General features: G+C 52.5%; 1 protein-coding gene across 2 annotated transcripts in view; it reads right to left on the reverse strand.

The window, feature by feature from the left end:
* The window catches only part of FBLN1 (fibulin 1), a 66,796-nt gene that overhangs the window by 21,869 nt on the left and 18,024 nt on the right, over positions 1 to 26,903 (reverse strand). For both annotated transcript variants that reach the window (XM_036759152.1, XM_036759153.1), the window contains exons 2-14: positions 23,986 to 24,091; positions 21,934 to 22,066; positions 18,629 to 18,800; positions 17,469 to 17,531; positions 16,281 to 16,382; positions 15,563 to 15,700; positions 12,679 to 12,816; positions 11,476 to 11,619; positions 10,759 to 10,887; positions 9,191 to 9,316; positions 8,396 to 8,515; positions 7,399 to 7,530; positions 5,317 to 5,440 (exon numbers count right to left, since the gene is read on the reverse strand). In XM_036759152.1, the coding sequence (XP_036615047.1) occupies positions 5,317 to 5,440; positions 7,399 to 7,530; positions 8,396 to 8,515; positions 9,191 to 9,316; positions 10,759 to 10,887; positions 11,476 to 11,619; positions 12,679 to 12,816; positions 15,563 to 15,700; positions 16,281 to 16,382; positions 17,469 to 17,531; positions 18,629 to 18,800; positions 21,934 to 22,066; positions 23,986 to 24,091 (1,627 nt within the window). The remainder of the gene's footprint in view (positions 1 to 5,316; positions 5,441 to 7,398; positions 7,531 to 8,395; positions 8,516 to 9,190; positions 9,317 to 10,758; positions 10,888 to 11,475; positions 11,620 to 12,678; positions 12,817 to 15,562; positions 15,701 to 16,280; positions 16,383 to 17,468; positions 17,532 to 18,628; positions 18,801 to 21,933; positions 22,067 to 23,985; positions 24,092 to 26,903) is intronic.

A 26,903-nucleotide genomic window follows, 5' to 3' on the forward strand; every position in this document is an offset into this window, starting at 1 on the left:
AGCTGTGACCCTGACCAAGTTCATTGTGCCTCAGTTTCCTCATCTGTAAAATGAGAATAAGAATAACCCTTCTCTCCTAAGGTTGTTGTGAGTATAAAATGAGATATTTGTGCAGTACTTTGGAAAGCTTCAGGTGCTTTATAAATACTGCTGCTGCTGACCGCGTCCACCACCAGCTGCTGGGAGGGTCTCGGGGTTCTTTGGGCCAGCCCCTTGGGGATTCTATTGGTTTTAACTATTCCTTAGTGCCAGGTACAAAGACAGAATTGGTTGGGGGTGTGTAGGGACAGGGGAGGTGCTGCTGAGAATTTCTGGTGTCCCATGAAACCCCAGAGCACAACAAGCCTCCTAGGAGGCATTAGACCTGGGAATGCCCTTTTTTTAGAGGACCCTCCCTCACTCCTTCACTCCCTCCCAGGGTTAGTAGGAAGAAAATGCTTAACAATCCTATTATAGTATATCAATACAAATTTGTTTTTCCTCATCTTTTCTTTGCTATTCATTCCTAGCATCGTTCTAATACGTCTTCCATGCAATTCCTCCCCTCCCCCACTGACAAGGGACAAACCCCCACCCATTCAGAGCTATGGGGCTAGTTTTAACGACCGCCAGCATGAAGGAAACCCTGGGGCTGGTTTTGGTGAGTTACCTTGTCTTCCCAGAGGCCAGGGGTGAAGGCAGAGGACCCCAGACCACTTCTGTGGCTACCTGCTTGCCATGTGGCCATGTTCTTGCACCGGCAGATAGAAGGCCACCAGCATTTGGGGCCAACTACCACCCACATAAGAGGTCTCTCCACAGAAAGAAGGGATCCTGGATGATGAAAGTCACCATGGGTAAATGGAAGAAGTCTGGGAGTCCTGGGGAGCCCAAGGCTCTCCCTCTGCATTGGCCTCATGGGGTTACCCAGGAGGGATGCTCTGTGAGACTATGTCTGCTCACTGTCTCCTCTCCTTCATCCCCCATCCTCCCACCAGGTGGCTGATAGTAAAAGGAAGCTGCATCAGGATAGCTTCTCTGAGTGGAGGCTTGCTGAGCTCTTCTCCAGCTTCAGGAGGGCACCAAGTACCTACCAGCCGGTGGCAGTATTACCGTCATTGTGCCCCAGAATACTGGAACCTCCATGAAAGTCATAGCCCCGCTCCAGACCAGGTTAACAATCCATACAGGACAAGCAAAGTGGATGAGGACTGTTGATGTGCTTTTCTATGGAGTTAGTTCATCAGTGGCCTTATCAAAGATGCACTGGTGGTTACAATTGTAGAGAAGGAAGAGGAAGAGGAGGAAGGAGGCCAGGGAATTTGGATCCTTGAGTTCATGGGGGGAGGATATGAGAAGGCAGAATGTAAGACTAGAAAGGGAGGAGGGACCAAGTTGGGAAGAGCTTTACATGCCAAAGGGAAGACTTTGTACTTGTTCCTTCCCATACTTTGCAGGGCAGCCTGTCCAGCCTTCTTGGCATTCCACGTCCACTACACTATTTCTCCCTCCTTCCTTTTGCATTAGCCAGCCCCGCTCCCATAAGAAGCCAGTGAGTCACATGGTCAGGCATCAGGAAAGTAATGTCTGCAGTTGTGTGTAGGAGAAATTAGAGGGGTTGGAGACCTGAGACAGGGAAACTCACTAGGGGACTGTTGGGTAGGGGTGATGAGATGTTGTAATGAAAGAAGTGACGTGGTTTGGCCACAGATCATAGGCGTGGGCTGAACAAGAGAACAGACCATTGGACGGACGGATGGCCCTAAGATTGAGAAGTTGGGTCCCTGGAAGAATGGTGGTGCCTGGGACAGCCAGCAGTCCTCCCTCAGTTTCCCTTTCTGTAAAGTGAATGACTTGGGCTACAAGGTCTCTAAATGCTTTGAGCCTGTGACCGGCAATACCAGAAAGGTGGCCTCAGGCAGCAGCCTGAGCTCTGGACCCCAGGTCATATGCAGACCTCAGAGTTGCAACCACAGCCAGACTACCTCTAGGCTTCATGGTGGTAAACAAGTCAGAGTCAGATGCCCTGGGAACAAAGCCTGATATTTTCAAACCCCCAAGCCCCAGAAAGACTGGTCCAAGATCAGCCTGCCAGTGAGGGAGCAACAGCAGTCATGAGGAAGGGGGAGAACAGCCCCTGACTCTTGACAGCTTGGGGAGAAAGCCTCTCCACCCACTGAGGGGTCCTAGGGCCCCAGCCAGCCCTGAAGGGGCTTCCTAGAGGGAGGGCCCAGACGGCAGAGAGGAATTGAGGTTAAGGCAGAAAGAAACAGTGAAGGGTGTTGAGAGGGAATGAACAGTGAGGAAAATGGGACACCCAGTGGAGACTCTGGCTACCTTCATCCATTGAGGGCCAGGCTGGTGGGGGCTGGGACCAGGAGCCAAGGCCTGTGGCTGCCCAGAGCAGTGTGGGAGCCCAGGAGCTGGGGACAGCAGCCTTGAGCAGTCACCTTGGCTCCTTCTCAGGCCCAGAAAACAGAAACATCGGCAGCTACTGTAGTGAACAAGGGAGAGGCATCCACCCTGCTCACTTTACAGGGGAGGGAACTGAAGCCTGGAGTGTGAAGGAACCAATCGGCATGGCCCAGATTCCGACAGTCTCCTGGCTGTGGGGCCGGAGCTCTTCTCATGAGCTTCCGATTGTAATTATCCCTTTGGTTCCCCTTAAAGTGTTTCTGAGAGCCATGCTGTGACTTCCCTGGGATTGGTTTCAATTCAGCTTGATGCATTTATGAAGTGCCTGCTGTGTACAAGACCCTGTGCTGGGGAGGTGGGGAGGGAATCAAAAATGAAATTGGACAGTCCCCCCACCAAAGATTCATGATCTAGTGGGGAGAGGACATTTACATAGACATATACAGTAAAGATTGGCTGAAAAAGGCAAATGAGACACAAAGGCTAGAAATATGAGGGAGAAAACCCTTTTAACTGGCTTTTGGTGGCAGGAGGGATCAGGGAAGACTCCATGGAGCAGGGGGCCTTTGACATGAGGTTTGATGGGCCAGCATCAGGACTGGCAATTTCTCTGGGGTAGACCAATGGCACCAAGCTCAAAGAGAACATTTCAATCTGATCCAGGTCCCATTGGACAGAGTCCGGCGCTTGCTGGGGCTTCCTGTTTGACTGCTCTGGGGCAGGGACGAAGCTTTCTCTGCCAATGTGAGATGGCACCTTCTATGAAATCTAAACATCTTCAGAAGTTGGCCAGAGCACTCAGGGGTTAAGGCCCAGCAGGAGCCCAAGTCAGCTTTCCATAAACTACACCATGCTGCCTGGCCTGCCTCTCATCTTTAAAGGATTGTCAGAAATTTACCAGGTGAAAGAGGAAGGGCATCTGAGCTAAGCAAAGGTGTGCAGTCTGGATAATTATGAGCACATATGTAGTCAAATGCATCTAAAACAGTGAATCTTCACCTCGTGTATGCCATCAACTCCTTTGGCAGCCCAGGGAAACCTGCAGCCCCCTTCTTAGAAGAATGTTTCTAAACACATGAGATGTACCAGATTGCAAAGGAAATCATTTCTATTTTTTAAAGATGTCATTTTTTCTTCATCGAAGTTAACAAGTCTCTGACATCTATCTGCAGACCCCTGCAGGGGGGCTGGGGTAGGGATCCCCAGTTAAGAACACACATGGAGTGAGTATTAGGAGATAAGACTGAAAGGTGCCAGTTTGTGCAGGGCTTTGAATACAAGGCTGAGGGGCTTGAAGTGGACCCAGCAGGCAACAGGGAGATTTTGAGAAGGGGCCTGCCAGGCCTGACCAGATCATCAGACCTTTCTGGGCATGTGCTATCCAAGGATGTCAGAGCTAGGAATCTCCCTGGTCACCACTAGGTCACCAACTGGTGCTTAAAACAAGCATTGGGGCCACTCTGAAAGTGTCTGGTCCCTTTGGGCATCAACCAACCAGAAAACACTCATAAAATACCTCCCACAAGCCAGGTACTTTGGGTCCAAAGGCAGGAAGGAAAGAGTGGCTGCCCTTGGGGGATAGAGCTGTGGGCCATTGTGGAATTAAAAAGGGAAATCAGGAGAAATTTGGACAACGTTTATCTCAAAGGGCCTGGGGGAGATGAGGCCCAGGCAGGCCCCAGAGACCCTCAGCTAGCCTGAGAAGGAGACATGGTCTTGTTGTCCCGGATTCACAGATCTAGACTGAGGCGAGGGACCTTCTAGGTCCGTGGAATCCAACCTGTCCAACTCAACACATTCAATCAGAACTCATTATCCTGGCCCCAAACCTTCCTTCTCCTCTTCTTTGGGCTCGGGCAGCCCCGCCCTCCCTGACAGCCAAGCTTGAATCCTCAGTGTCTCCCTACTCTACATGAGCACTGTCAGGTCTTGTTTCTGCTTTCCCATCCTCTCTCCCATCTTCTCCCTTCTCTCCATCCACACAGTGGACAGCCAGTGCAGGCCCCATCCCCTCCCACCTGGCCCACTGCAGTGGCTGCTGAGTGGGGTGTCTGCCCGTCTTGGTCTCTCCCCACCCCAGTCCATCCTCCATTCGCCCACTAACATGGTTTTCCTCAAGCCCCTGCTCAAGAAGCATCAATGGCTTCCTATCACCTCCAGGACTGAATAGAAAAGCCAAAGGAAAGCCAACCTGGCTTTTTCCTACCTTTCCAGAGTTCCTGCACTAGACTACCCTCCCCAGGCTGTGTCTACACTGGCCTCCTGGCTGTTGCTCCCGAATGACACACCATCTCCTGACTCCAGGCCTTCTAGGTACATCCCTCTTCGAGCCTGGAATGCCTTCTGGAATCCCTGGCTTCAAGCCTGGACTCCAACCCTGCCTTCTGCAAGGGTCCCTTTCCTGCTCTTCCCCAGGGCTAGTACCCTGCCCTGGGATCCTTCCCACGGACAGACACTCCCATTTACATCTCCGCTGCAGGGACTTGTTTCCAACTTGTTTCCCTATTAGACTATGACCTTCTTGAGGGCAGGGACCATGTAAGTTCTTTCTTTGTAGTCTCAGTAGCTCAAAGTAGGTGATTCCTATGTGTTTGTTGACTGACTGGCTGACTTGACAGAGAGGAGGTGATCTGCTCGAGGTCACAGAGTAAGTAAGGGGAAGAATTTAAACCCAGCTCCCCCCACTCAAGACCTGCCTTCTTTCGGTTACATCATACCGCTTTCTCCATATATTCACCGGGACCCCAAATTGAATATCCGAGCGAACTTTTCCACTGGGAGAAGAATGAGCTTCTCAGCCCAGACGGCGCAGGAAGGGATTACATGGGCTTTCTCACATCAGCCCATCCCTGGGGAGTCACCGGCCCTGAGCTGACACCACTCCACCACCACCACTACCCCCAGGAGTGCCCAGGTACTCACGTGTCGCCAGATCTGCGATAGTTTTCGGGGCAGTCGAAGGAGAGACAGCGGAAACCGCCTTGGATGTTGAAGCAAGTGGCATTGATGGAGCAGTTGTGGGTGCCTGCAGCACACTCGTCGATGTCTGTCGGGGGTACAAGAACATGAGCACAGGACGCCTTCCTGGGATATCCCACCTTCGGGGACCCTAATGTGCTCAGTGGCCCAAGCCCAGATCCCTGCGCTGCGCTACTGGTTGCAGCATCCTGCAAAGAACAGGGCTGGCACCCAGCCTGGCACAGAGTGAAGCAGCCACGGTGGGGCCTGGGAATCAGATAAGCCAGGCCTGCCTCCAGCACTGGCAGATCTAAGTAAAGCTTCCGATACCCTCTGTCTACAGGGTGACCCTGGTGTGGAGGCAGACAGACTCTCATAGTCCCTTCTGCACTTTAAGTGAGCTTCTTCTGAAGCCTGCTCAAAAAAACCTTCCTTTTACCCTGCATTCCAAAATAACGGCCAGTTGCCCTGCCTCCAGCCCAGCCCAGCCCAAAGGACCCCTCCCAGGACTCATTAAGCTGGTGCTGGTGCTGGGCAGGAACCCCCACATGGTTCCACCTCAAAGCAGTCCTTTCGTTCCCCAGGCCCTGAGGGGGTCTGAAGGAAGAAGTCTTATTCCTTGGAGTCACAGGGGGTATCTCTGAAGTTCCTTGACCAGCTGGGAGAGAGAACCTTGGAAGGTGTGGTAAAAAGGAGCTGGATGGCTTTAGGACAATGGTTCTCCAAGCAAGTGCCCATGTGCTACACAAAGCTAAGTGACTGTGGTTCTCTCTTTGATGGAGCAAACTGTTGACTGAGCTGTTATCTAACCTCTGGAACCTCCCTCAGTCTTGACTCTGAAATATTCTGCAATCAAGAATCCTACAAATTGTGACTTCCAAGTAGCTGGGCTAGGGCAGTGCACCCCGATGGCTTTTGTTCCTTGGACCTCTGCAACAAAAACAAATGTGGTGTGAACCCCCGGGGTACCTTAATACACAACTCATAATGTTTTGCAATTATTTACTGCTTAAGACACCATTAAGGAATTTTTAGCGCAAACCTCTTAGAGCTTCAGTCAAGAACCCCCTAAGGGATTCCCAAGTCACTGAATGGGACCCTCTGTGCTAGAGAGATGTCCAAGGGCATAAGGAGACTCTGTCAGGTTGGATATTTTTCCCTCTAAGCAGAAAAAATACTTAGGATAATATTGGTTAATAAAAACACTCATTCGATGCCTCCTTCTCAAGGACACTGGCTTAGCACAGTGAGAGCACATAGTGGGTGCTTCATAAATAGGGCTCCTCCTAAGGATTATTTTCTCCACTTTCATGGGACTTGGTCTGCTTCAGGACTATGTGGATCTGTGTGGGAGGGTGAACAAAGAGGAGGAAGACGCGACACCTGGAACAAAGGTCTGAGCCATCCCCAGGGCAGCTTCAGTAGTTAGAATGTTACAGTCACAGAATGAGTCCAGTGCCCCTTTAGGACACTAAGCCAGACTGAGAAAGAAATAGAAGCTGGAGCCTTTATTGGCTCCCACCTCATTATTGTACGCCCTCTCTGCGCCTCGGTTTCCCTGTCTTGCTCATTTCTACGGCCCCTGGAGTCACAGGGACCTTATTGGAGTCATGGAACATTTGAACTGAGGGGGTCCCTAGAGATCACAGAGCCCTACAACCCTCCCCAGCCCATGTTTTGTCAATGAGGAAACTGAAGCCCAGAGATATAGTGACATGCCCAAGTTCACACAGGTAGGAGGTGGCAGTGCCAGCACTTACCTGCCAGGCTCCAGACACTTAATTGAGTAGGTTTGAATGGGAGGGGCAAGAGGAAGAGGGGGAGGGGAGGTAAGGGGAGAGAGAGAGAGAGAGAGAGAGAGAGAGAGAGGAAGAGAAAGAGGAGGGGGAGAGACGAAGGAGGAGGAGGAGGAGGAAGGGAGGGAGGAGGGGGAGAGCACAAAGGGCCAAGGGACAGGAGGAAGAGCTGGGCTTAGAGGGTCCTTAAAACACTGGGTCAGCGTTCCTTGGCCGTCCTCTGGCTCCTTGCCAGTTCTCGCAGACATACCTTGACAGCTCCGCCCGTTGGCAGCCAGCCTGTAGCCGGTCGATGGGCAGTGGCACTGGAAGCTGCCAGGCACGTTGATGCAGCGGTAGGAACAGATGTGTCCTCCAGTGGGCAGAGCGCACTCATCGATATCTGCCGAGGACAAGCCTAGGATCATCTCTTTGTTAGGAGCAGAGGCTTCCTCATCATTGTTATTGTCATTCCCGAGGCAGCTTGCCAGGGTTGAGTACCAGGGGCAGGATTTGAACCCGGGTTTTTCACCTCCAATTCCAGTGATGTTTCCCCCAGCCCATCCTGCTTTGCAATAGAGGCTACAGGGAGGCAGATTTCATTTCAATATAAAGAGAAACTTCCTAGCAGTCATCACTACAGGTGACGCCAACCTCTCTGGACTTTGCCAAGAGCCTCCTTTTTTCCATTTTATGGTGGCATGGGAGAAGGGAGGGGAATGGTGGGAAACACAAGTGACATAAGAAAGGAAGACGATCAATCCAAATTTATTAAAAGTAAAAGAATGGGGGTGCTCCTTTGCCCCGCTCCCCTCCCCCCTCCCCACCCCTAGCTCCCAGCAGAGTGGGGGGCTCTGGAGCTCTGAGGGAGGGAGGATCTGGGCTTGGGGCAGGGATTAGGGGATAAGTGAAGCCCCTTCCAGCCGAAGGTCTGTTAACTTAAGGTAAGGACCAAGATGCCACTTCCCCAAGCCACCAAAGTGCCAGCGTCACCCTGGACCCTCCCTCAGACACATGTGCCACGGACTGCTGTGTATGCCATGGCCTGGGTCCAGGCCAGCCCACTCCCACACCTGGAGCTTCTGGGGGGGCAGGCCCTGGTCTGCTCCCTCAACATACAGCCTAGCACAGGCCCATCACCTCCTGACTAATCAGTGGGTTAGTGCAATGGATGAGGAAGGAATAAGAAACCTCTTGGGTAGAAATATGTCCCAGTGGATGTCCAGCAGGCCCTTTCCCACTGGCCCCTGGGCCAGGCAGCTTCCTACCTTCACATGTGACCCCATCCACATCACTGAGCTGGTAGCCCCGGCGGCAGTAACACTGGTAGGAGCCGTACACATTGGCACACTCCTGGCTACAGGGGCTGCTGCTGCATTCATTCAGGTCTGGAAGAGAAAGAGACCCTTCAGGATGTAGGGAACAAGGGGGAGCCCAAGCATTTAGACATCTGTCCTATGGGAAAATATGAACTAACAGCTGCCTCCACATCGTAGATAGTGACACCTGGGACAGAGCTTAGAACACAGAGCATCAGAGCTGGGGGGACCCCAGAATATAGAAAGTCAGGGGATGGGAAGAAGCTTAGAACATGGGAAGTCAAAACTGGAGGGAGCCTTAGAATACAGAATGTATAGTGTCAGAGCTGAGAAGAATCCTAGAATATGGAATGTTGAGAGCTTAGAACACAAAATATCCAGAACTGGGAGGGAGCTTAGCACCTGAAATGTCAAGAGTTGGAGTGGGGGGCTTAGAACAGGGGATGCAGAGCTGAAAGGAGCCTCGGGATTATCTGGCCAAACCCTCTCAGTTTTCAGAGGAAGAAACCAAGGTCTGGACAATAGAAGCCATTTGCCCCATCAGAGTGGAAGCTGAGGGTCTTGTCACGATCAGCAGCTGCACCTCCCGCCACCTGCCGGGCCTGTGCCTGGCTGTTCTCTGTTGCCTGCCAGCCCTGTCCCTGGTAGGGAGAGATCCTTTGTTTTGTACTTGGGAACATGACCCGGGTGCGGTGGTGGGCAGAACTGGCCCCAGAAGACGTGGTCAGGTCCTCCCCCTCTCACCTTCACATGATCTTCCATCAGAAGAAAGCTTGAAGCCCACCGTGCAGCTGCAGTGGTAGGAGCCGGGGGTGTTTTCACACTTGTGGCCACAGAGACGCCCAGGATAGCGTCTGCACTCATTGATATCTGGAAGGAGGGACAGGAAGTGGGACTGATGGCCTCTGCCATCATCCTGGGCACTATGGGATGACTCCCTGCCCTCGCTAAAGTGCCTGGCACCCTGGGCTAGGAATTGGGAGACCCGTTCCAGCCTGGAGTCCGTGAATCACAGGGTCTCAGCACCACACAGGTCCTCCTGTGGCTATCCAGTCCACTCCCCACCTGAGCAGCAATCCCTTCCACAACAAGTACCCCACTTGAGGCTTCCAGGGCTGGGGATGCCAGAGCTCTGGATCTCAGGAGCCTCATCTGGCAAATGCAGCCTGACTCTATCAGCCTAGCAAGGGTGTTGAGAGAGAAAAGTTTAGGGCAAGAAACACTACAAGAACTGGAGTTGAGATTAAATCCAGAAGCACTCATGCTGCAGATGGGTCCTCCTCCAATGGAGGCCAAGGGGCTGCCTTCTGCTTGGTGCATGAACCACTTCTACCCTACTTAGCGTGGCCTCCTCGGTCAATGTCAGAGGTCACAGATGTCCGAGCCACAAGGCGCCTCCAAGGTCATTTTAGGCTCTTTGTGTCCTCAGTAAGTCAATGGGCCTCTTGGACTTCATTTCCCTCTCTTTATAAGGTAAGTGGACATCTGAGAACCTCTGAAGTCCCTTCCAGGTCTGATGGATGATGTTATGGTCTAGTGCCATTGTGTACGATGAGGAAAGTGAAGACATGTCATGTCAAATAAAAATCCTTCCACTGAAACTTAGAATTAGCTCTCTGTTAACTAAGAACCACCTGGTCCACCCTCCTCCTGAGGAGACCGAGGCCCAGCTAAGTGACGCAGTGGAAATTCTCCCCCAGAGAAGGTCAGAGCTGGGAGGACCTCTAGAAGGTGTCTGGTGCATAGTAGGTGCTTCACAAATATTTGTTAATTATCTGTTGATGTGTGCCTGGCCCTATGCTGAGCTAAGGGCTGAGTAAATGAATGGAAAGCCAACTCTGGCCTCAGGGAGCTCTTGTCTCATCAGGGGAGACAACATGGACCGAGTGGGGGTAAGTGAAGACAGAATGTGTCCAGGATGAGCACTGGGGAGCGCAGGAAGGAGGGGCAGGGGACTCCGGCATCGGTCCAGGATCCTTGGCTCCCAAAGTGCCTGACATCTACCCCTTCACTGACTCCTTCACAGCTCAGTGAAAATGGCGATGGGGCCGTGTTTATCTTCCCCATTGCATAGATAGATGATAAACTGAGTCTCGGAGAAATCAAGGGACTTGCACAAGGTCACACAGCTCAGGCCAAAATGTGGACAAAGATCTTCCCATTTCAAGGCTAAGCTGCCTGTCCTCTGCCCCACCCCGTCCCCACCAGGTCTCTGGGGTCCTCTGCTTTCAGCCTTTCCCCTGACCAGTCACAAACACCAAAGTCCTTTACTGCCAGGCTCAAGGCCAGCTGGAGGCCAGCTGAGCACATACCTGCACAAGTCCTGCTGATTCCATCAAAATAGTAACCCGCCTTGCAGTCACAGCGGAAACTGCCCGGTGTGTTTATGCAGAGATGTCCGGCTCCACAGGGTTCTGAGGGCGGAGAGCACTCATCCACATCTGGCAAGAGAAGGTGGAGTGGAAAGTCTGGTGGTGTTGTTGGGCTCTTAAGGAGGGGAAGGGAGGGAGAGGGGAAGGGGGAAGGGGAGGGGGAAGGAGGAAGGAAAAGGGAAAGGGGAGGAAGAAGGGAGAAGAAAAGGTGGAGTGGAAAGTCTGGTGGAAAGTCTGGTGGTGTTGTTGGGCTCTTAAGGAGGGGAAGGAAGGGAGAGGGGAAGGGGGAAGGGGAGGGGGAAGGAGGAAGGAAAAGGGGAAGGGGAGGAAGAAAGGAGAAGAGAAGGTGGAATGGAAAGCCTGGTGGAAAGTCTGGTGGTGTTGTTGGGCTCTTAAGGAGGGGAAGGGAGGGAGAGGGGAAGGGGGACAGGGAGGGGGAAGGAGGAAGGAAAGGGGGAAGGGGAGGAGGAAGGGAGAAGAGAAGGTGGGAAAGAAGGGGGAAAGGGAAGAGGAAAAGAGGAGGGAAAGGAATGGAAGGAAGGCCTTTTGGAGCATGGCTTTGAAGCTCTGCTCCTGGTGGGAATTTCCCCCCTCCCAAGCAGTGGCCGGACCTGGGCAGAGCAGGCCGTGGACCACAGCGGCCCTCCTCATACCCACCTACACATCTCGTCCCTTCCTCATTGAGGTGGTAGCCACGGCCACAGTTGGGCACGTTTTTCTGGCAGGTGTAAGAGCCCTCGGTGTTGATACAAGTCTGCCCAATCGGACATGGAGCGTTGATGCTTAAACATTCATTGATGTCTAGGGTGGGGAAGAAGAAAGGGCAGCCTGAGTGGGGTCCAGGGAACCTCTCAGGGAAGGGCCCGTCTCTGCCTGTCTTTCACAGTCCCAAGCAGAGGAGGCCCCGAAGTGCAGGAGAAAGTGCGCTGGTCAGAAGCCCGGTTTCCAATATGGCCCGTGTGACCTCAGACCAGGGCCTCAGTTTTCCCTCTATAAAATTAGGGGACTGGGCTGGATGGTTCTGAAGTCTCTTCTGGCTCTAGATCCCACAGTCTCCCAAGCAAGACCCCAAATCCCTCAGAAAGTTCAGCCTCAGTAGCCCCACAGGACAGCCAAGTGAGTGAAAAATGCCCAGTCACATGCTAATTAATGGCAGAGCCTCGACTGGAACCCAGGTCCTTGGACTCTGAGGCATCCAAGATTCTCCAAGCCGGGACGGTCTCCCCAGAAAGATCGGAATCTAAATCAAGCAGAGAGAAACCACCGGCCGCAGAGACTTGAATAACTGGTGGCTCAGGGCAGAGGAGAGCCCTGGCTCAGCTTTGAGAACACCCCACCTTTTGTGGGCCTGTTTCCTCCAATCTGGAATGTGATATTGGACTAGATGGTGGCTAAGGCCAGTTTGAAGTCCCAAGATCCTGATGCAGCAAGAAACTTTGAAAAGACACCCAGCCCAGGGCAGCAAGGAGCCATCCCCAAGTCTGTTCAAGCGATCTCCCGTCACCTTCAGTCCTTCAGTGACCCAAGAGGGAGGAGCTCTGGGTGAGGGAGGGGTTTGATAATGGGCATTGCCAGTGTAGGACTTGATTACAAAAAGTCTCTAGCTACAAGGGAGCTTAGAACAGGGGATGTCAGGGCTGTGACAGCATCATGCAGTGTCTTCAGTCCTCCTTGACCTCCTCCTGAATGCCCCTCAGGCTCTTCCTTAGAGGTGTCTACATCCTCCATTTTCTCTATCTTCACTCCCCAGTCATCCTTACCCATCAGCCAGACCATGAGGCATGGTGGCCAGGCCTGACCCCCTCGAGCCCACCTGAGGTCAGAACAGGCTTGTGCAGGCTGGGCCATGGCAGGTCTTACCAATACAGTTGCCCAGTGCATCCTGGATGAATCCACTCCTGCACTGGAGTTTGGGTCTGCAGCGAAAAGATCCCGGAGTGTTCTGACAGATAAAGGTGGGGAGGCAGTTGTGAATTCCGGTATCACACTCATCAATGTCTGGGATGGCAGAAAAAACAGCAACAAATCAAGGGTCAGGAAGATGCTGCTGCCCCCTCCTCACCCTTCCTAAGATGCCTCCAACTGGCCGGCTGTCTTTGTTTATTCATTCAACAGTCACCAAGCACTCGGGGCATCTGTTTGGGGAGACCCGGAGACCAAGCCTCTCGTGTACAAAGTCGCAGCATCTTAAAGGATCTCAAAGGATCTTACCCGTCAATTGGCCAATGAGGAAACCGTGGCCAGAGAGATGGCCGGACTTCCCCACAGTCACAGAGCTGGATGGGAACTCATGCCCCCTGACTGGAAGCCAACCCCACCTTGCCCCAGATGCCCCTAAATGAAGCTTTCAGGTGATGGGTGGAGGAGGGCAGTGGGCAGGCAGAAACAGGGGCCAAGTTGCTCCTTCACCCCCTTTGAAATGACCATGGATTTTCTTTTTTTTTTCACCTCCTACATAATTCAGGCAATAATTTTTGCCAAGAAGAAAATTTCTTTGGAAAGTGTTTGCAGAAACCTATACAGAGAAAAAGGAGAAAGAAATAGGTTTCTGATGAAAGAAAAGCCATCTGACCTTTAAGGAAGCCAGAAGATCTGAGTTCAAATCTTGCCTCCATCCCTTGCTCTCTGAGTAACCACAGACAAGGGTCTCCACCTCAGCTTCCTCCTCTAGAAAGTGAGAGGGTCCCCCCACCCCCACCATGGCTTCTAGCATCCCCTCCAGCTCTATCTAAATGTCTTGTGCCAGGAAGGCCATTTTTGTCCTGTCTGGAAGCTCCCAAGGGAGAACCACACTCAGATAGTTCTTTTGTTATTATTGTTGGCACATTCAGTGCCTCAAATCTATCCCAGACCATTGGAGGTAATCGGGGCACCATGGGAGCAGCATCCATGACATAGCCAAGGACATCAAGCGTTGTGCTGGGTCCCGAGAGGACACAGTTAGGGAGAACTGCGGATGTGAACTGTCTAGTGTGTGCAAGAAGGGAGGGGGAGATGAACCCCAACCCGTGGAATGCTGCACCTTCAACTCTGCTGAGTCATATGACAGCCTGAGGGCTGGGAGAGGGAGAAGGGCTGAGCTGGGCACTAGACACAAGGAAGGCTTGCACTGAACCTCAGCTCATCAAACCTCAGCAAAGCCGTGGGAAGCATCTGTCCAAAGGATCCCCACTCCGACCTCCCCAACAAGGGCTCTCCTGGAGAGGGAGCTCCCGCCCTACAGAGGCTCCTGGTCCAAGCTGCCACGGGACAGTTTTCTTGTCAGGGAGCAGAACTGAGCCAGCCTCCAACTCCCTGCCAGCGGCACTAGCTTTGCTGTCTGGGGTCAGGCCAGACCCTCTTCCCAGCAGCACCCTCAGATGCTAAGAGACAGCGCTGCCAGCCTCCTTTGTGTCTAAACAGCCCCAGTTCCATTAAGCATGCCTGCCTCTGACCAGTCTGTGGGCTCTTCCCTGGGGACAGTGTGCGTCCCAAAATCAGGTAACCAGAGCCAAACAGCCTCCCCGACGTGCTGAACGGACCCCTCTGACCCCATGACTCTCCTATGGCACCCTGACATCCTGAGGCCACCCCTCTGGACTCTCATTGAGCTGGCAGACCCTGAAGGTCCCCCGCTCTTTCACAGAAGCCTTGTTGGAATCACACCTCCCCCCATGGAGGGCTGCTGTCTGCCCTGCTACGCCTTCCTGGGATCAGCTCATTTCCCAGCTCTCTCTTCCCTGGGTTAGCCATTCAGTCCCTGCCAACTTGGTGTCATCTGCAAGACTGACGCCTGCCTTGCGAGCCTGGAACATCTTGACCTTGTGTTATGAAGGGCTGCCCCCAGGGCTAGCCACTCAACCTCCCCACCCCTCCCCTCATCCACAAGGATCAATCAGTCCATCAACAATCATTAATTATGCCTCCCACTGGATGTGCCAGGTGTTAGATCTGGCAGCCATTGGGGCTGCAAAGACAAAGGATGAAAGAGTGATGATGGGGGAAACTGCTCCAGGCATGGTGGGCACACAGGCCCAGGGGACAGATACATCAGGGCAACATTGGCAAAGCCAAATCTGGCTGGAATAAAGAGAACATGTAGGACAGCAGGTGAGGGAAGTACCAAGCTACAGAGATCATTGAATGACAAGCTCATGGACCACGAGCCGTCAAAGCCTCCCTCTGCCCATGAGAAGGGCAGTCATTCTGACAGCATCTGAAGAAGGGACTGGAAGGGGACAGGCTGGGGACCTACGTGATTCTAGCCACTGTCCGAGGGGAAGAGAGGGAAAGGACAGGCAGGGTAGGAATGGGAAGGAGGGGGCCAAGGGGACCTTGTGGTAGAGGTCAGGAGGACCTGGCCCTGAGTCTCAGAGGTGCAGGGCTCAGCCCAAGCGGATTCTGAAACTTTGAGCCCAGGTCTTCTCCACAGACCCAGAAACACAAATGGAGCCAGCTCTGCCTTTCTAGGAGTCTGTGGTCACTGACATTAGTAGGCTCATCCTGTTACCAGTAAGAGGGTGGTCTCGTATTGTACAAGCAGTATCTGCTTGGCCCTTTCCAATGCGTTCCACAGGCTATTAGACGAAATGCCCTGGCACCCCTCGCCGTCACCTCCTGCTGATGATGCTGTCATTGGCGGGTACCAGGATCTGGCCCACAGTCACACAGCACAAAAAAACTTCACTGGGGGAGCACTCTGGCCTGCTCCCCCCCAAGCTGGTTGACTCCCCACTACTGCAGTCACCCCAAGGACGGGACCTACCTTTGCAAGTGTTGTCTTCCATGAGCTCATAGCCTGTCCCACAGCTACTCTCTCTTTGACAGCGAAATGATCCCACTGTATTGATGCAGATTTCCCCAATTCGACAATTGTGCGTTCCAGTAATGCACTCATTGGTATCTGGGAAGGACCAAGGAGCAGCAAGTGGTAAGACCATATAGGGATAACTTACAAAAACCAATGGAACTTTGGGAGATACTGGGAGGAAAGGCAAGAGGTCAGAGTGGACCTGTTCCTGGTGCCTTCCACTAGAATGGTCAGGACAAGCCACTTGGTGGCCATAAAATCCATGTTTTTTTTCCTCCTAGATTTCAATTGGCTATTGTTGGTCATGTGACTTCAGCGAAAGTCTTCCTGAGGAGCCTCCATGGGCCATGGCTGTGAGCATGGGGCCACAGGGTGAGAGGTGGAGGATCAGCTGTGATCATGTTTCAGGCACAGTGGCCATGCTGGGCCATGACAGTGTTGGCCGCCAGATCATGGATCTCCGGTTTTTAATAGAACAACTCCAGCAGATGGTCTAATGCCCAGTGAAGAGGCTGATTGGTGCAGCTGGAGAAAACATGAGACCAGGGACCCTTAAGTAGTAAGGAAGCTTGACTACTCTCTGGGGCAAAGGAAAACGGACAGTCCCAGGCAAGACAGGCCATGACACCAACAACCCCAAATCCTGGGCACCCACAGCTCTGGGGTGGATTACCTTCACAGGAGACCCCGTCAGGCAAGAGCTGATAGCCCACAAAGCAGGAGCAAACGACTGTGCTTCCCGTGTCTCGGCACTGCTGAGTGCAGGGACCCCCTCCTGAAACCCAAACAGAGGCGTTAGCAAACAAACCCATTTCCCTAGATCACACTGTCCACCATCTTGATTTTCTTTATTCATAACAATCATGATAACCCAACAGCCTTGTGAGGTCAAGTATCATTATCCCAATTCACAGATGAGGGAGCTGAGGCAGAAAAGGCCAAGTGACTTTCCCACAATCACATAACTACTACAGGTTATGCCTCAGGCTTGGATTTGGGTCTTTTTACTGGGAAACCACTCCCCTTAGCTTGTCTCTTATGATAGCATATATATATATTTAAAATATTAAGAAATAAATCTTTTTTCCCTAAAGCCCTTTCCAGACCTGGGAAAAGCCACTTGGAAAGGTAAATGATGGGTTGAGGACCAAAAGGCCTTTCATTAAGTCAGCAGACTGAATGGCCATCTCCTCTCCTGAGGCTGATCTATAAGATGAAAAGGTTGGATCATCCATGTCTGGGGAGGACAAGGTCACATTCTCACCACCAGCGTTGGAAGCTCCTTGGGGAAGGAGCCGTCTTTATCCATCTTTACCTCTCTCCAGCTCCCTAGCACAGGGTTTGGCACATAGGACAGTTAATATAAGAGCAGTTGAATAAATGAGTAAATGAGGGAATGAGTGAATGAATGGATAAATCCCTAGTCAACAGACGTGTGCTGAGTGCTGGAAATAATGGAACCTTCTTCTGGGGCTGAGATTCCAAGCGGCCTAAGATAGGGTCCCTGCCTTTCCTGGGCCTGGAAGGATGGCCCCCATACCTAAAAAGAGAACTCCCAGAGAGAGGGAGGTGAGAGAAGCCTGCCTGGAAGAAGAGGACCTGAGCTAGCCATGACAGCTGGGCCAGTGATGCGGGCCACAGGCATTCATTAAGTGCCTACTCTGTGCCAGGCACGGGATGGGGGGTTGGGCTTTCCCTAACCAGCCCTGAGGAGCCAGTGAGTTTATGGGTGTTGCCTGTGTCTCCTACACTCCCACCCTGGAAGCAATCAGAGAACCAGCCCTGCTCACACACATACAGTAGGCAGCAAATAAGTGCTTGCTGAATGAAGGGCTAGGAGGAATCTGCCACCTTCTCTCACCTCGGCATCTGTCATGCAGATAAGGGTCTTCCTGGTCCACAATATCCTCCTCAGGAATTTTAGCTGTAGAGGGAGAAAAAGAAAAAGAACCCCAGAAATTAAAGGCAGCTCTCCCCCACTGGACCCTTGTCTTCTGAGAACAGAGCCCAAGGATACCCTCTTTCTTAAAAAAAAAAAAAAAAAAAAAAGAATTTTAAAGATCTTGGGACCTGATCTCACTTGATCCAATCCCATCTCTTTAATTCAAGACAATTCAATAAATATTTTTAAGCACCTACTATGTGCTGGACAGCTGAGGTATGGTCGTGTTTAAATGACTTGTCTCAGGTCACCAGCATTGGAATCCAGGACCTCTGACTCTAAGACTGGGTGCCTCCCACGGCAATGAGGGGCTTCTCTTTAAAGATGGGGTTGGCGGGTGGATCGATGATGAGATCATTTTCAAACGTTAGTATTTCCTGCCTATAATGGGCTATGCCCTGCCCAGCCAGATCTTTCTATGCCTCAAGCCCTTCCTTTGATGCCAAGGTCACCTCTGCTCCAGCTCCAAATAGGAGGGATCTTGGCCTCCCAAACTGAATGAAAAGGCTGCTGGCCCTCACCTTCAAAGACGATTGTGAGGAGCAAACATTGGAAAGGCATTTCTAAGAGTCTCGCTGACCCCAGAGCACCAGGTAAATGTCAGTTTAGGCCCATCCTAGGCATATCATCCGCTACTGATTGTGGGGAGGGACCGTGGCATGGAAGGGCCCTGCCTCTACCACAAACCAGCTGTGTGACCCTGGGCAAGTCACTGAACTTGGTGTCCCCAGGCTGCTCTCGAAGATGCCAAGGTAAATAATGGTCATCAGTCCAGACAGCAGAGGCCACCACACCAATGGACTCATAGGGACAAGGGTGCCCCATCCAACCACACCGCCCATAAATAATGAAGTAAATGAATGAAAGAACTAATGAATGAAGAAACAGATAGACAGACAGTTGGACAGACAGATGGACAGACAGACAGACATTCAGACAGATAGACAAATAACTAGCGGGTTCATTGGGCATCATGCAGAGAGTTGAGGTCGGTCACACAGTGAGTCTGAGGGACTGAATGAGTCCCCCAGAGCTCGGGACAGGGCAGAGGCGGCCACGGCATGAGGAGAGAGCATTACCGGTGTCCGAAGGCACCGCGACGTCCCCAGGCGCCAGCTCGGGCGTCTCCTGGCCCTTGACGCAGCATGCCCGGTACACCAGGCCGCACTGGTAGCCGATCATGAGGTTGTACTCGCAGCTCTGGCCTTGGGCCTGGGCGGCCTTCCCCAGCAAGCAGCAATGACAGCATTTCTACCAACAACAAGGGAAAAGGTCGGCGGAGGCTTCCGGAAAAGAACACGGAGCGGCGTGGCCTGGGGGCGGGGGGGCTCCCGGGCTCCTCTGCAGGGTCCTGGGCCAGACCTAGGACTTGAGTCTGAGTCCAGGGCTCTATCTATCCACCAGCCTAGGCTGCCTCAGAGATTGGAGCACAGACCTTGGAGGAGGGAATGGGTTCGAATCCTGACCCTTCCATTTCCAGGTGTGCTACTTTGGGCAGGTCACTCCTGTCGGCTTATCTGTAGATCAAGACCGCTGGACTGGATGACCACGAGGGGCCTTCCAGCTCTAACCCTACGACCTAGAACTTTCTCTCCCAATAAAATGCCCAGAAGGCCCTGGGAAGAACAGACTGCACAGAGGAGAGAAGGGGGATCCAGGGGAAACAGCTGGAGACAGCGGGTAGGTGCTGGGTCGAGGGGATAATGGACACTGATGCTTTGTAATCACAAAGGACAGTTTCTCCTCCTTTCTTGTCCACAGAGTCTCCTCGGACGTCTCATCATCGTGGGCCCCGCCCCTCTAGCCACTGAGGGCAATCCTCGCCAGAAGGGAGCCACAGAATCCACCCAAAGCCTCTGCCCCTGGAGTCGGGGCCACACCGGCTGAGATGTTTGCTTGGGAAAAAGCATTTACTCAAACCATAATCGCTTCAAATGGGAAAATTGACTTCAGGAGAAATTGATTTCCCCATCCCACATTCCCAGGACTCAGCCAACTGGACTCAATCTAATTTTCCAAAACTTATTTCCTCTTGGTCCCAATTCATCTTGACCCACAGTAGGAGGTAAGGAGTAGCTGAAAACATTCGAATGTTGGTTTTCAAAAACAGGGATGAGGGCAGGCCCCATGGCTGAGGACACAGCTCCCAAGAGATGCCTTAACTGACCTCCCTGAGACCTACAAGCACAAACTCTGAGAGGATCTAACCTCCCATTCCCCAAAGGAGTCTCTTCTGCAGACTCCTGCACAGACAACTAGCCAGCCTCGTCCTCATCACCTGTATGATGTGGAGCTCACTACCTCCCAAAACATATAAATGTTAAACTTCGGGGAAAGGGGCAATTTGGCTTCAGCAGGGCAGAAGCAACGAGTTTAAAGTGACCTTGGTCTCAGGCTTGACTTCTGCCTTGCTGACCCTACGAATTCAGTCCTGGGTTGGAAGCGAGCTTGTTACCTCTGAAGGTTAAAGCTGTCCTAGCCAGAGAGAGCCTGAGAAAGAGCACCGAATGCCACCCCAAGAACTGGGCACCAGAGACAGCAAACAATGAACTTTTAGAACAAATTCAGGTAGAACGTGTTGGAATGACAAACTCAAAGGGGGACCCTCAGGATTTGGGGGAGGGTATAGGGCAGATATAGAACAGCAACATGTCCAGTTATCAGTGTTATTCCAGGTCGCTGTGCCCCTCACTACCTGAGAAGCAAATACCCATCCTCTCTGGGCCTCACTCACTTTCCTCGTCTGTGAAATGAGGAAAAGGAGACAGACAATCTGGTAGGCCCCTCCTAGCCCTGCCATCCCCTGTTCTCAGGCCCCTCCCAGCCCTGCCATCCCCTGTTCTCAGGCCCCTCCCAGCCCTGACATCCCCTGTTCTCAGGCCCCTCCCAGCCCTGACATCCCCTGTTCTCAGGCCCCTCCCAGCCCTGCCATCCCCTGTTCTCAGGCCCCTCCCAGCCCTGACATCCCCTGTTCTCAGGCCTCTCCCAGCCCTGCCATCCCCTGTTCTCAGGCCTCTCCCAGCCCTGCCATCCCCTGTTCTCAGGCCCCTCCCAGCCCTGCCATCCCCTGTTCTCAGGCCCCTCCCAACCCTGACATCCCCTGTTCTCAGGCCCCTCCCAGCCCTGACATCCCCTGTTCTCAGGCCCCTCCCAGCCCTGATATTCTATAATACAGAATCACCATCTCAGCATTTGATCAATCATCCTCGAGGTGGCCGTTTCTCTCTAGGTCCTTTCTCACTGACCTTTTCTGGAGAAGATTCAGCCCCCTATAAAGTCAAGACTTGGACATTAAGATGTCCTCAGCAGGATCTAGAGTGTGGTCTATCAGCACAATCCCAAGGGGAGCTGGATGAGTGTGGGGGCATCAGGCAACATGTGGGGTGTCTCCCCAGGAGCCAGGGATGCCAGAGAACCTGGAGTCCTGGAGCTGGAAAGGAGCTTGAGATCATGGCATGTGGCCGGTGTCCCCTGTTGAGAGTCCCAGATGTGACCATCCAGCCTCTCTTGGGGTGGCCTTTGGAAGCAAAGCCCTACAACCACTGGCCCACTGTGGGCAGGATTGGTGCCAACCCTCATGAAGCTCTTCTGGACAATGGGACAAGTGCCCCTGTACCTCTTCTCACCCAGCAGAGCCCAGAGAGGGAGACTCTTAGTTCCCTTCTACTCCACATTGGCAGAAACAAGAAAAGGGGTCTAAGGGATCTTTGGACCTTTGTGCTGGCAGCCTCCCTGCAGGGGACGTGGTCCTCCCCTCTCATCTTCCAGAGAAAGAAACCCCCCAGGAGGGGAAGGGATTTCACTGAAGTCACACAAGGGGTGTGACTTGAACCCAGTTCTTCTGATGCCAGAGTCACCAGGGCTCAGACTATCTCCCCCTGAATAACCCCTGACCCTCATGACTACAGATTCAGCTGGCTAGGGTCCCCTCCTTTTCCTAACCCTACATGTGTCTGGCAATAGCAGGACAGAGAACAAGACAGGAGGTGACAGTGGCCTGGCCTCAGCCGTTCCTACCTCTACGGGTCTAAGAGAATCATGGGTCTGAACCAATTTCCAGGAATACAGCTCAGGCCTCTTGACCTTGGCCAGCTCGGGCACTGGACACAGGAAAGAGAGAGAACTGTGGTCCCTGAGGCTGCCCCAGGACAGGGCAGGAAGGGAGAGAGAGAAAGGGGCTCAGGAAAGACGGAAGGAAGGAAGGAAGGAAGGAAGGAAGGAAGGAAGGAAGGAAGGAAGGAAGGAAGGAAGGAAGGAAGGAAGGAAAGAAGGAAAGAAGGAAGGAAAGAAGGGAGGGAGGGAGGGAGGGAGAGAGGGAAGCCTCACGGGCTGGCTCAGCAGCAGGGCAGCTAGAGGATGGCAGGGAGGGGAAGGGGCTGCTTACCTTGATAAACTTGGCTTCGAAGCTGGAATTGTCATGGTTGGCATCACAGCTGTCACCCTCATGGGCCACATTGATGCCCGTGGCACAGTGGAGCTCCTCCAGGTGACTCTGGCAGCACTGCTCCTGCACCATCCTGCCAAAGGAAATGAGGGGAGGGAGGGAGGGGGTGAGCACATTTATTAAGCACCTATTATGTACAGTAGTACATAGCACAGTGCTAAGTAATTTAAAATATTATCTCCTTTGATAGGAGATACCAGGAGGAGGGCACAGGTCATGTAGGCACAGCTACTATAGTCCCAGCTGAGCCTTAGAACAGGGGATGTCAGGGCTGGGAAGGAACCTAGAACATGGAATGTCAGAACTGAAACCGGCCTTAGAATAGGGAATGTCAGAGCTGGGACCAGGCTCACCCCTTTCCTCACTTCCCCCCGCCCTATGAGCTGAGGCTGTGGGACTAAATGACCTCCCCTTCCAATCTGAACATTCTATTGCCCTGTGATTTGGAAAAGCAGGATGATGACGCTGAGCTCTGAGCCTCAGCTCGTCCACTAGCCCGCTGCCAGCTCTTTGAGGGGCTGCCTCCCTGAGGCTAGGTTTTCTCACTTGTAAAATCTATAGCCAATTAACAAGCAACCATTAAGGGCCCATGTGCCAGGCACCAATCGAAGAGAAGGATCGGTAAAGGCAGCTAAAGTTCTAGTGTAGGTTGTTTATCTTCCCGATCATCTGTTAGTGATTAAACACATGTGCACACACAAGTGCACACTCACACACACTCACACACGTGCACACATCCTCGCATATGACCTCTCTCTGTATGTCTCTGTCTATGTCTCTCTCTCTCCCCTCTCTCTCTCTCTGTCTCTCCCTCTCTGTGTCTGTCTATGTCTCTCTCTCCCTCTATCTCTCTGTCTTTGTCTCTCTCTCTCACACACACACACATGCACACATCCTCACATATGCACTCTCTCTGTATGTCTCTGTCTCTCTCTGTCTCTCTGTCTCTCTCTCTCTCTCACACACACACACACATGCACACATCCTCACATATGCACTCTCTCTGTATGTCTCTGTCTCTCTGTCTCTCTGTCTCGCTCTCTCTCTCTCACACACACACACATGCACACATCCTCACATATGCACTCTCTCTGTATGTCTCTGTCTCTCTGTCTCTCTCTCTCTCTCTCACACACACACACACACATGCACACATCCTCACATATGCACTCTCTCTGTATGTCTCTGTCTCTCTGTCTCTCTCTCTCTCTCACACACACACACACACACACACACACACACACACACACGCACACGCACACACCACGTAGACCAGGGGCCCCTCTCAGATTCCTTGCTTGGAGCACAACAGTGCCCTTCAATCCACAATCCCAGCTGGCTCCCCTTATCTGATGGTCTTTGAATCATAAACATTCGATCTTCCAACATCCCAATAATCCGAGTTTCCTGTTTTTCTCGCCTTTGCTGGCCTGCCTCTCCTCTGACTCCTCAAGAATTTGCTACATTCGACTTTCAGTCTCCTTGATCAGGGCTGGGCCCCAGAAGATTGTCCTTAGTGCTGATACATGGTGGCAAAGGGTCCTGAGCAGGAATTCTCTCCAGCCCAGGGTCTCCTCTGGAGTACCAGGGAATTGGGGGGCTCATCCCTCTTTTTCTGGAGCAGGCGAGCAGGGGAGAAAGAAGGCTACCTGAGGAATCCCCCCTTTTCGCTAAGTTTTTCCCCTATAAACCTGTAATTACATTATATAATCATTGCTCACGACTATTACTGTGTTGCCTTATGTCCCTCGGTCAGTCAGGAAGCCTTTATGAAGCACCTGCATGTGCCGAGCACTGTCCTAGGTGCTGAGAACGCAGACAAAAGAGGGACATTCCCTGCCCTCCAGAAGTTTACCCTGTTCCAGGAAGACACACCCATCTAGGGCACTGGTGGCCCGGGGAGGAGCTTTGGTCTGGAGAGACACAGGAGAGAAGAGGGAGCCACAGGGCAGTGACCGTTACACCTGGTGGGGGCGGGGGGGGGGAGCATACCTGCATTCCTTGGATTCCGAAGCGTAGGGTACGGAGCAGTCTCGTTTCTGGGTGGCCAGCCTATGCCCATCTGCACAGCAATCTTCCATCAGAACACCTGCAGTCACTGCAGGGAGGGGGAAACGAGTGAGTTTGGTAGCATTTTGCTGCCTGTGTACATTCCCAGGGGACAAGCACAGGAATGGGGGCATCAACTTTTGGAGGACAGATGATGTCCTCAGCGCTGGGAGTCCCTCCACTGTCGCAGGCTGCTATCCCCTTATGACTCCTTACACTGTTTTCTAGAGCTACTTTAAAAGGTCCCTGCAACTATGCCCAAAGGGCTATAAAACTGTGCATACCCTTTGATCCAGCAATGCCACTGCTAGGTCTACATCTCAAAGACATCCCAAAAAGGGGGGAAAGACTGTACAAAAGCATTTATAGCCGCTTTTTCTGCGGCGACAAAGAATTGGAAATGGAGGGGAAGCCCGTGCATCGGGGAATGGCTGAACGAGCTGTGGTATATGACTATAACGGAATATTATCGTGCTCTAAGAAAGGGTGAGCAGCATGATTTCAGAACAACCTGGAAAGGCTTACAAGAACTGATGCATAGTGAAGTGAGGAGAACCAGGCAAATGCAGAGTAGCAGCAATATTATTGGAGGGAAGAATTGTAAATGACAGCTCTTGTCAGCATCACAGTGATCCGAAACAAACCCAAAGGACTCATGATGAAGCAAACTATCTGCCTCCAGAGAGAGAATTGACGTCCTCAGAATACAGACCAAAGCAGGCTATTTTTCACTTTCTTTCTTTCCTTTTTTTTTCTTTTATTCAAGTCTTCTTGTACAAAATAACAGTTATAGAAATGTTTTACATAATTGCACATGTATAAGCTATATTTGATTGCTTACTGTCTCGGGGAGGGGGGGAAGGCAAAGGAGGGAGGGATAGAATTTGGAACTCAAACTTTAACTAGAAATATTTTAAAAAATTTTAAGGTCCTTGCCCTCAAGGAGCTTCCATTCTCAGGCAGTGATGGAGACAGGTCAGTAAAGGCTGTTGAAGGTCACAGCAAAGGAGCTGAAAAGACAAAGTCTCTTTGGAAGCACATTCCACACTGAGGGGGATGTGCCAAGGTACGTGAGCAGAAGCCTCCACGACGTGCTGAGGAACATTGAGGAGGCATGTTAGCCTAGAATGGGGCACGCCCAGAGGGTCAGCAAGAAAATAAAATGGGAAAGGGTCGCAGAGGGAGAGCTTTCAATGTCAGCCCCTGCCTGGGTTCTGTATTTCATCCTAGGAGCCATAGGGAGCCCCTGTGGATGTTTGAGTCAGATCCGTGTTCTGCCTGGAAGCTGGTAGACCTCCACAGACTGGGGCCGGGGGTAGGGGAAATGCCCAAGCTACTACCCCTGAGAACCACACTGGGGACTGGAGTCTTGGGCTGCACTCATCACATGCTGGTTGCCTCTGCGACCTGAACACAGGACTGAATCCTGACGTATACTTGCTCCAATCAACAGTGAGACCAAATACCAGAGCTCCTGGCCACCCCAGAACCCCAGTTCCCTTCCAAACACGTGAATCCAGTTCTTGGAGCTCAGAGATCTACAGAAAGCCAATCCTGAGGATTCCAATGACTCCCCGACAAGGCTGAGTAAGGATGGCTCCCCATGCCCGTCATGAGCATAGCAACTGCCTTGGCTCTGAGGCCCCCAGGCCAGATCAACCGATTAAGGGGTCCTCATCTGTGCCACCCTATGCTCACCCCACTTCCCCAGCACTCATGGGACCAGTCAGGCTCGAGGCCATCTGCACCAGTCCCTCCTCTTGGCTGCAAACAATGCCCAATCTCCTCCTATGTGCTAAGTTCTGGGGCTGCAGAGGCAGAAGACAGTCCCTGCCCTCAAGGAGCTTAATGGGGGTGACAACATGCAGACAACTCTGTACAGACAAGCACCAGATTAGGTAAACAGGAGGAACCAGCATGAGGAGAGGCAGAAGGAGGGATTGGAGTGAGCATGAGAGGCCGGGCCTTTTCAGAGCCCCCTTTCTGGGGGCCCAAGAGGGGGAGTTCTGCCTGTCTTACTTCAGTTCAGCTATCTCCGGATTGTCTTCCCATTAGACTGGGAGGGCAGGGGCTGTCTTCGGCCTCTTTTTGTGTCCCCAAGGCTTAGCAGAGTGCCTCATGCTTCCTAAGGACCTTTTCAAACCAGCCCTATCTTTGTCCTGCTTGGGTAAGTGCCAAGGTGGCCCAGGCCAGCCCAGGTCCCTGCCTCCAAGCCTAGTGCTCCTGTCTGTCCTCGGCTACCAGCCCCTAACCCCCAAATCTGCCTTATTTACCCTTCTTCTTGGCACAGTTTCCCCAGACAGCTGATGTGGGAACCTGGAGAGTGTTCTCACAGGTTACTCGCCTGCTGGGGATTTCTGGAAACTGACCATTCCCTTCTCAGCGGGCCTTCCCAAGCTTGGAACAGAACCAGTGTGACATTTTCCAACTAATGAAGGACTCTTCAGGGGCCAAGTTGGGACAATCCCTGCATGGTTGTGGTTGGCAGCCTTCCTGGGGGGAGGGCTGGTCTTAGGCAGTACTCGTGGTGGGCATCTCAGGACAGAGGACAGCTCCCCAGGGAGCAGGGCACGGTTAGGTGGCTGTCTCCATCCAGGGAGGATCCCAGAGTTTTGCCTCCAAGCCCCACATTCCAAGCTATGCCCACTGTTGGTTGCTCATAGGGTGTCAGGGGTGGGGAGGTGAGAGAGTCACAGATGCTAGTGCTGGACCAACTGTCCCTGATCTTGGGGCTGTGACACCTGGTCTCCAAGCCCATCTCTGCTAACTCCTCTCTTCCCTCCTTGGGATTCAGTCTCCTTCTCTGTAAAGAGAAAGGTGTGGCCTAAGTGGCTTCCATATCCCTTAGAACTCTAACTTCC

This window comes from Trichosurus vulpecula, chromosome 5 (assembly GCF_011100635.1).
Source record: "Trichosurus vulpecula isolate mTriVul1 chromosome 5, mTriVul1.pri, whole genome shotgun sequence".
NCBI lineage: Eukaryota > Metazoa > Chordata > Mammalia > Diprotodontia > Phalangeridae > Trichosurus > Trichosurus vulpecula.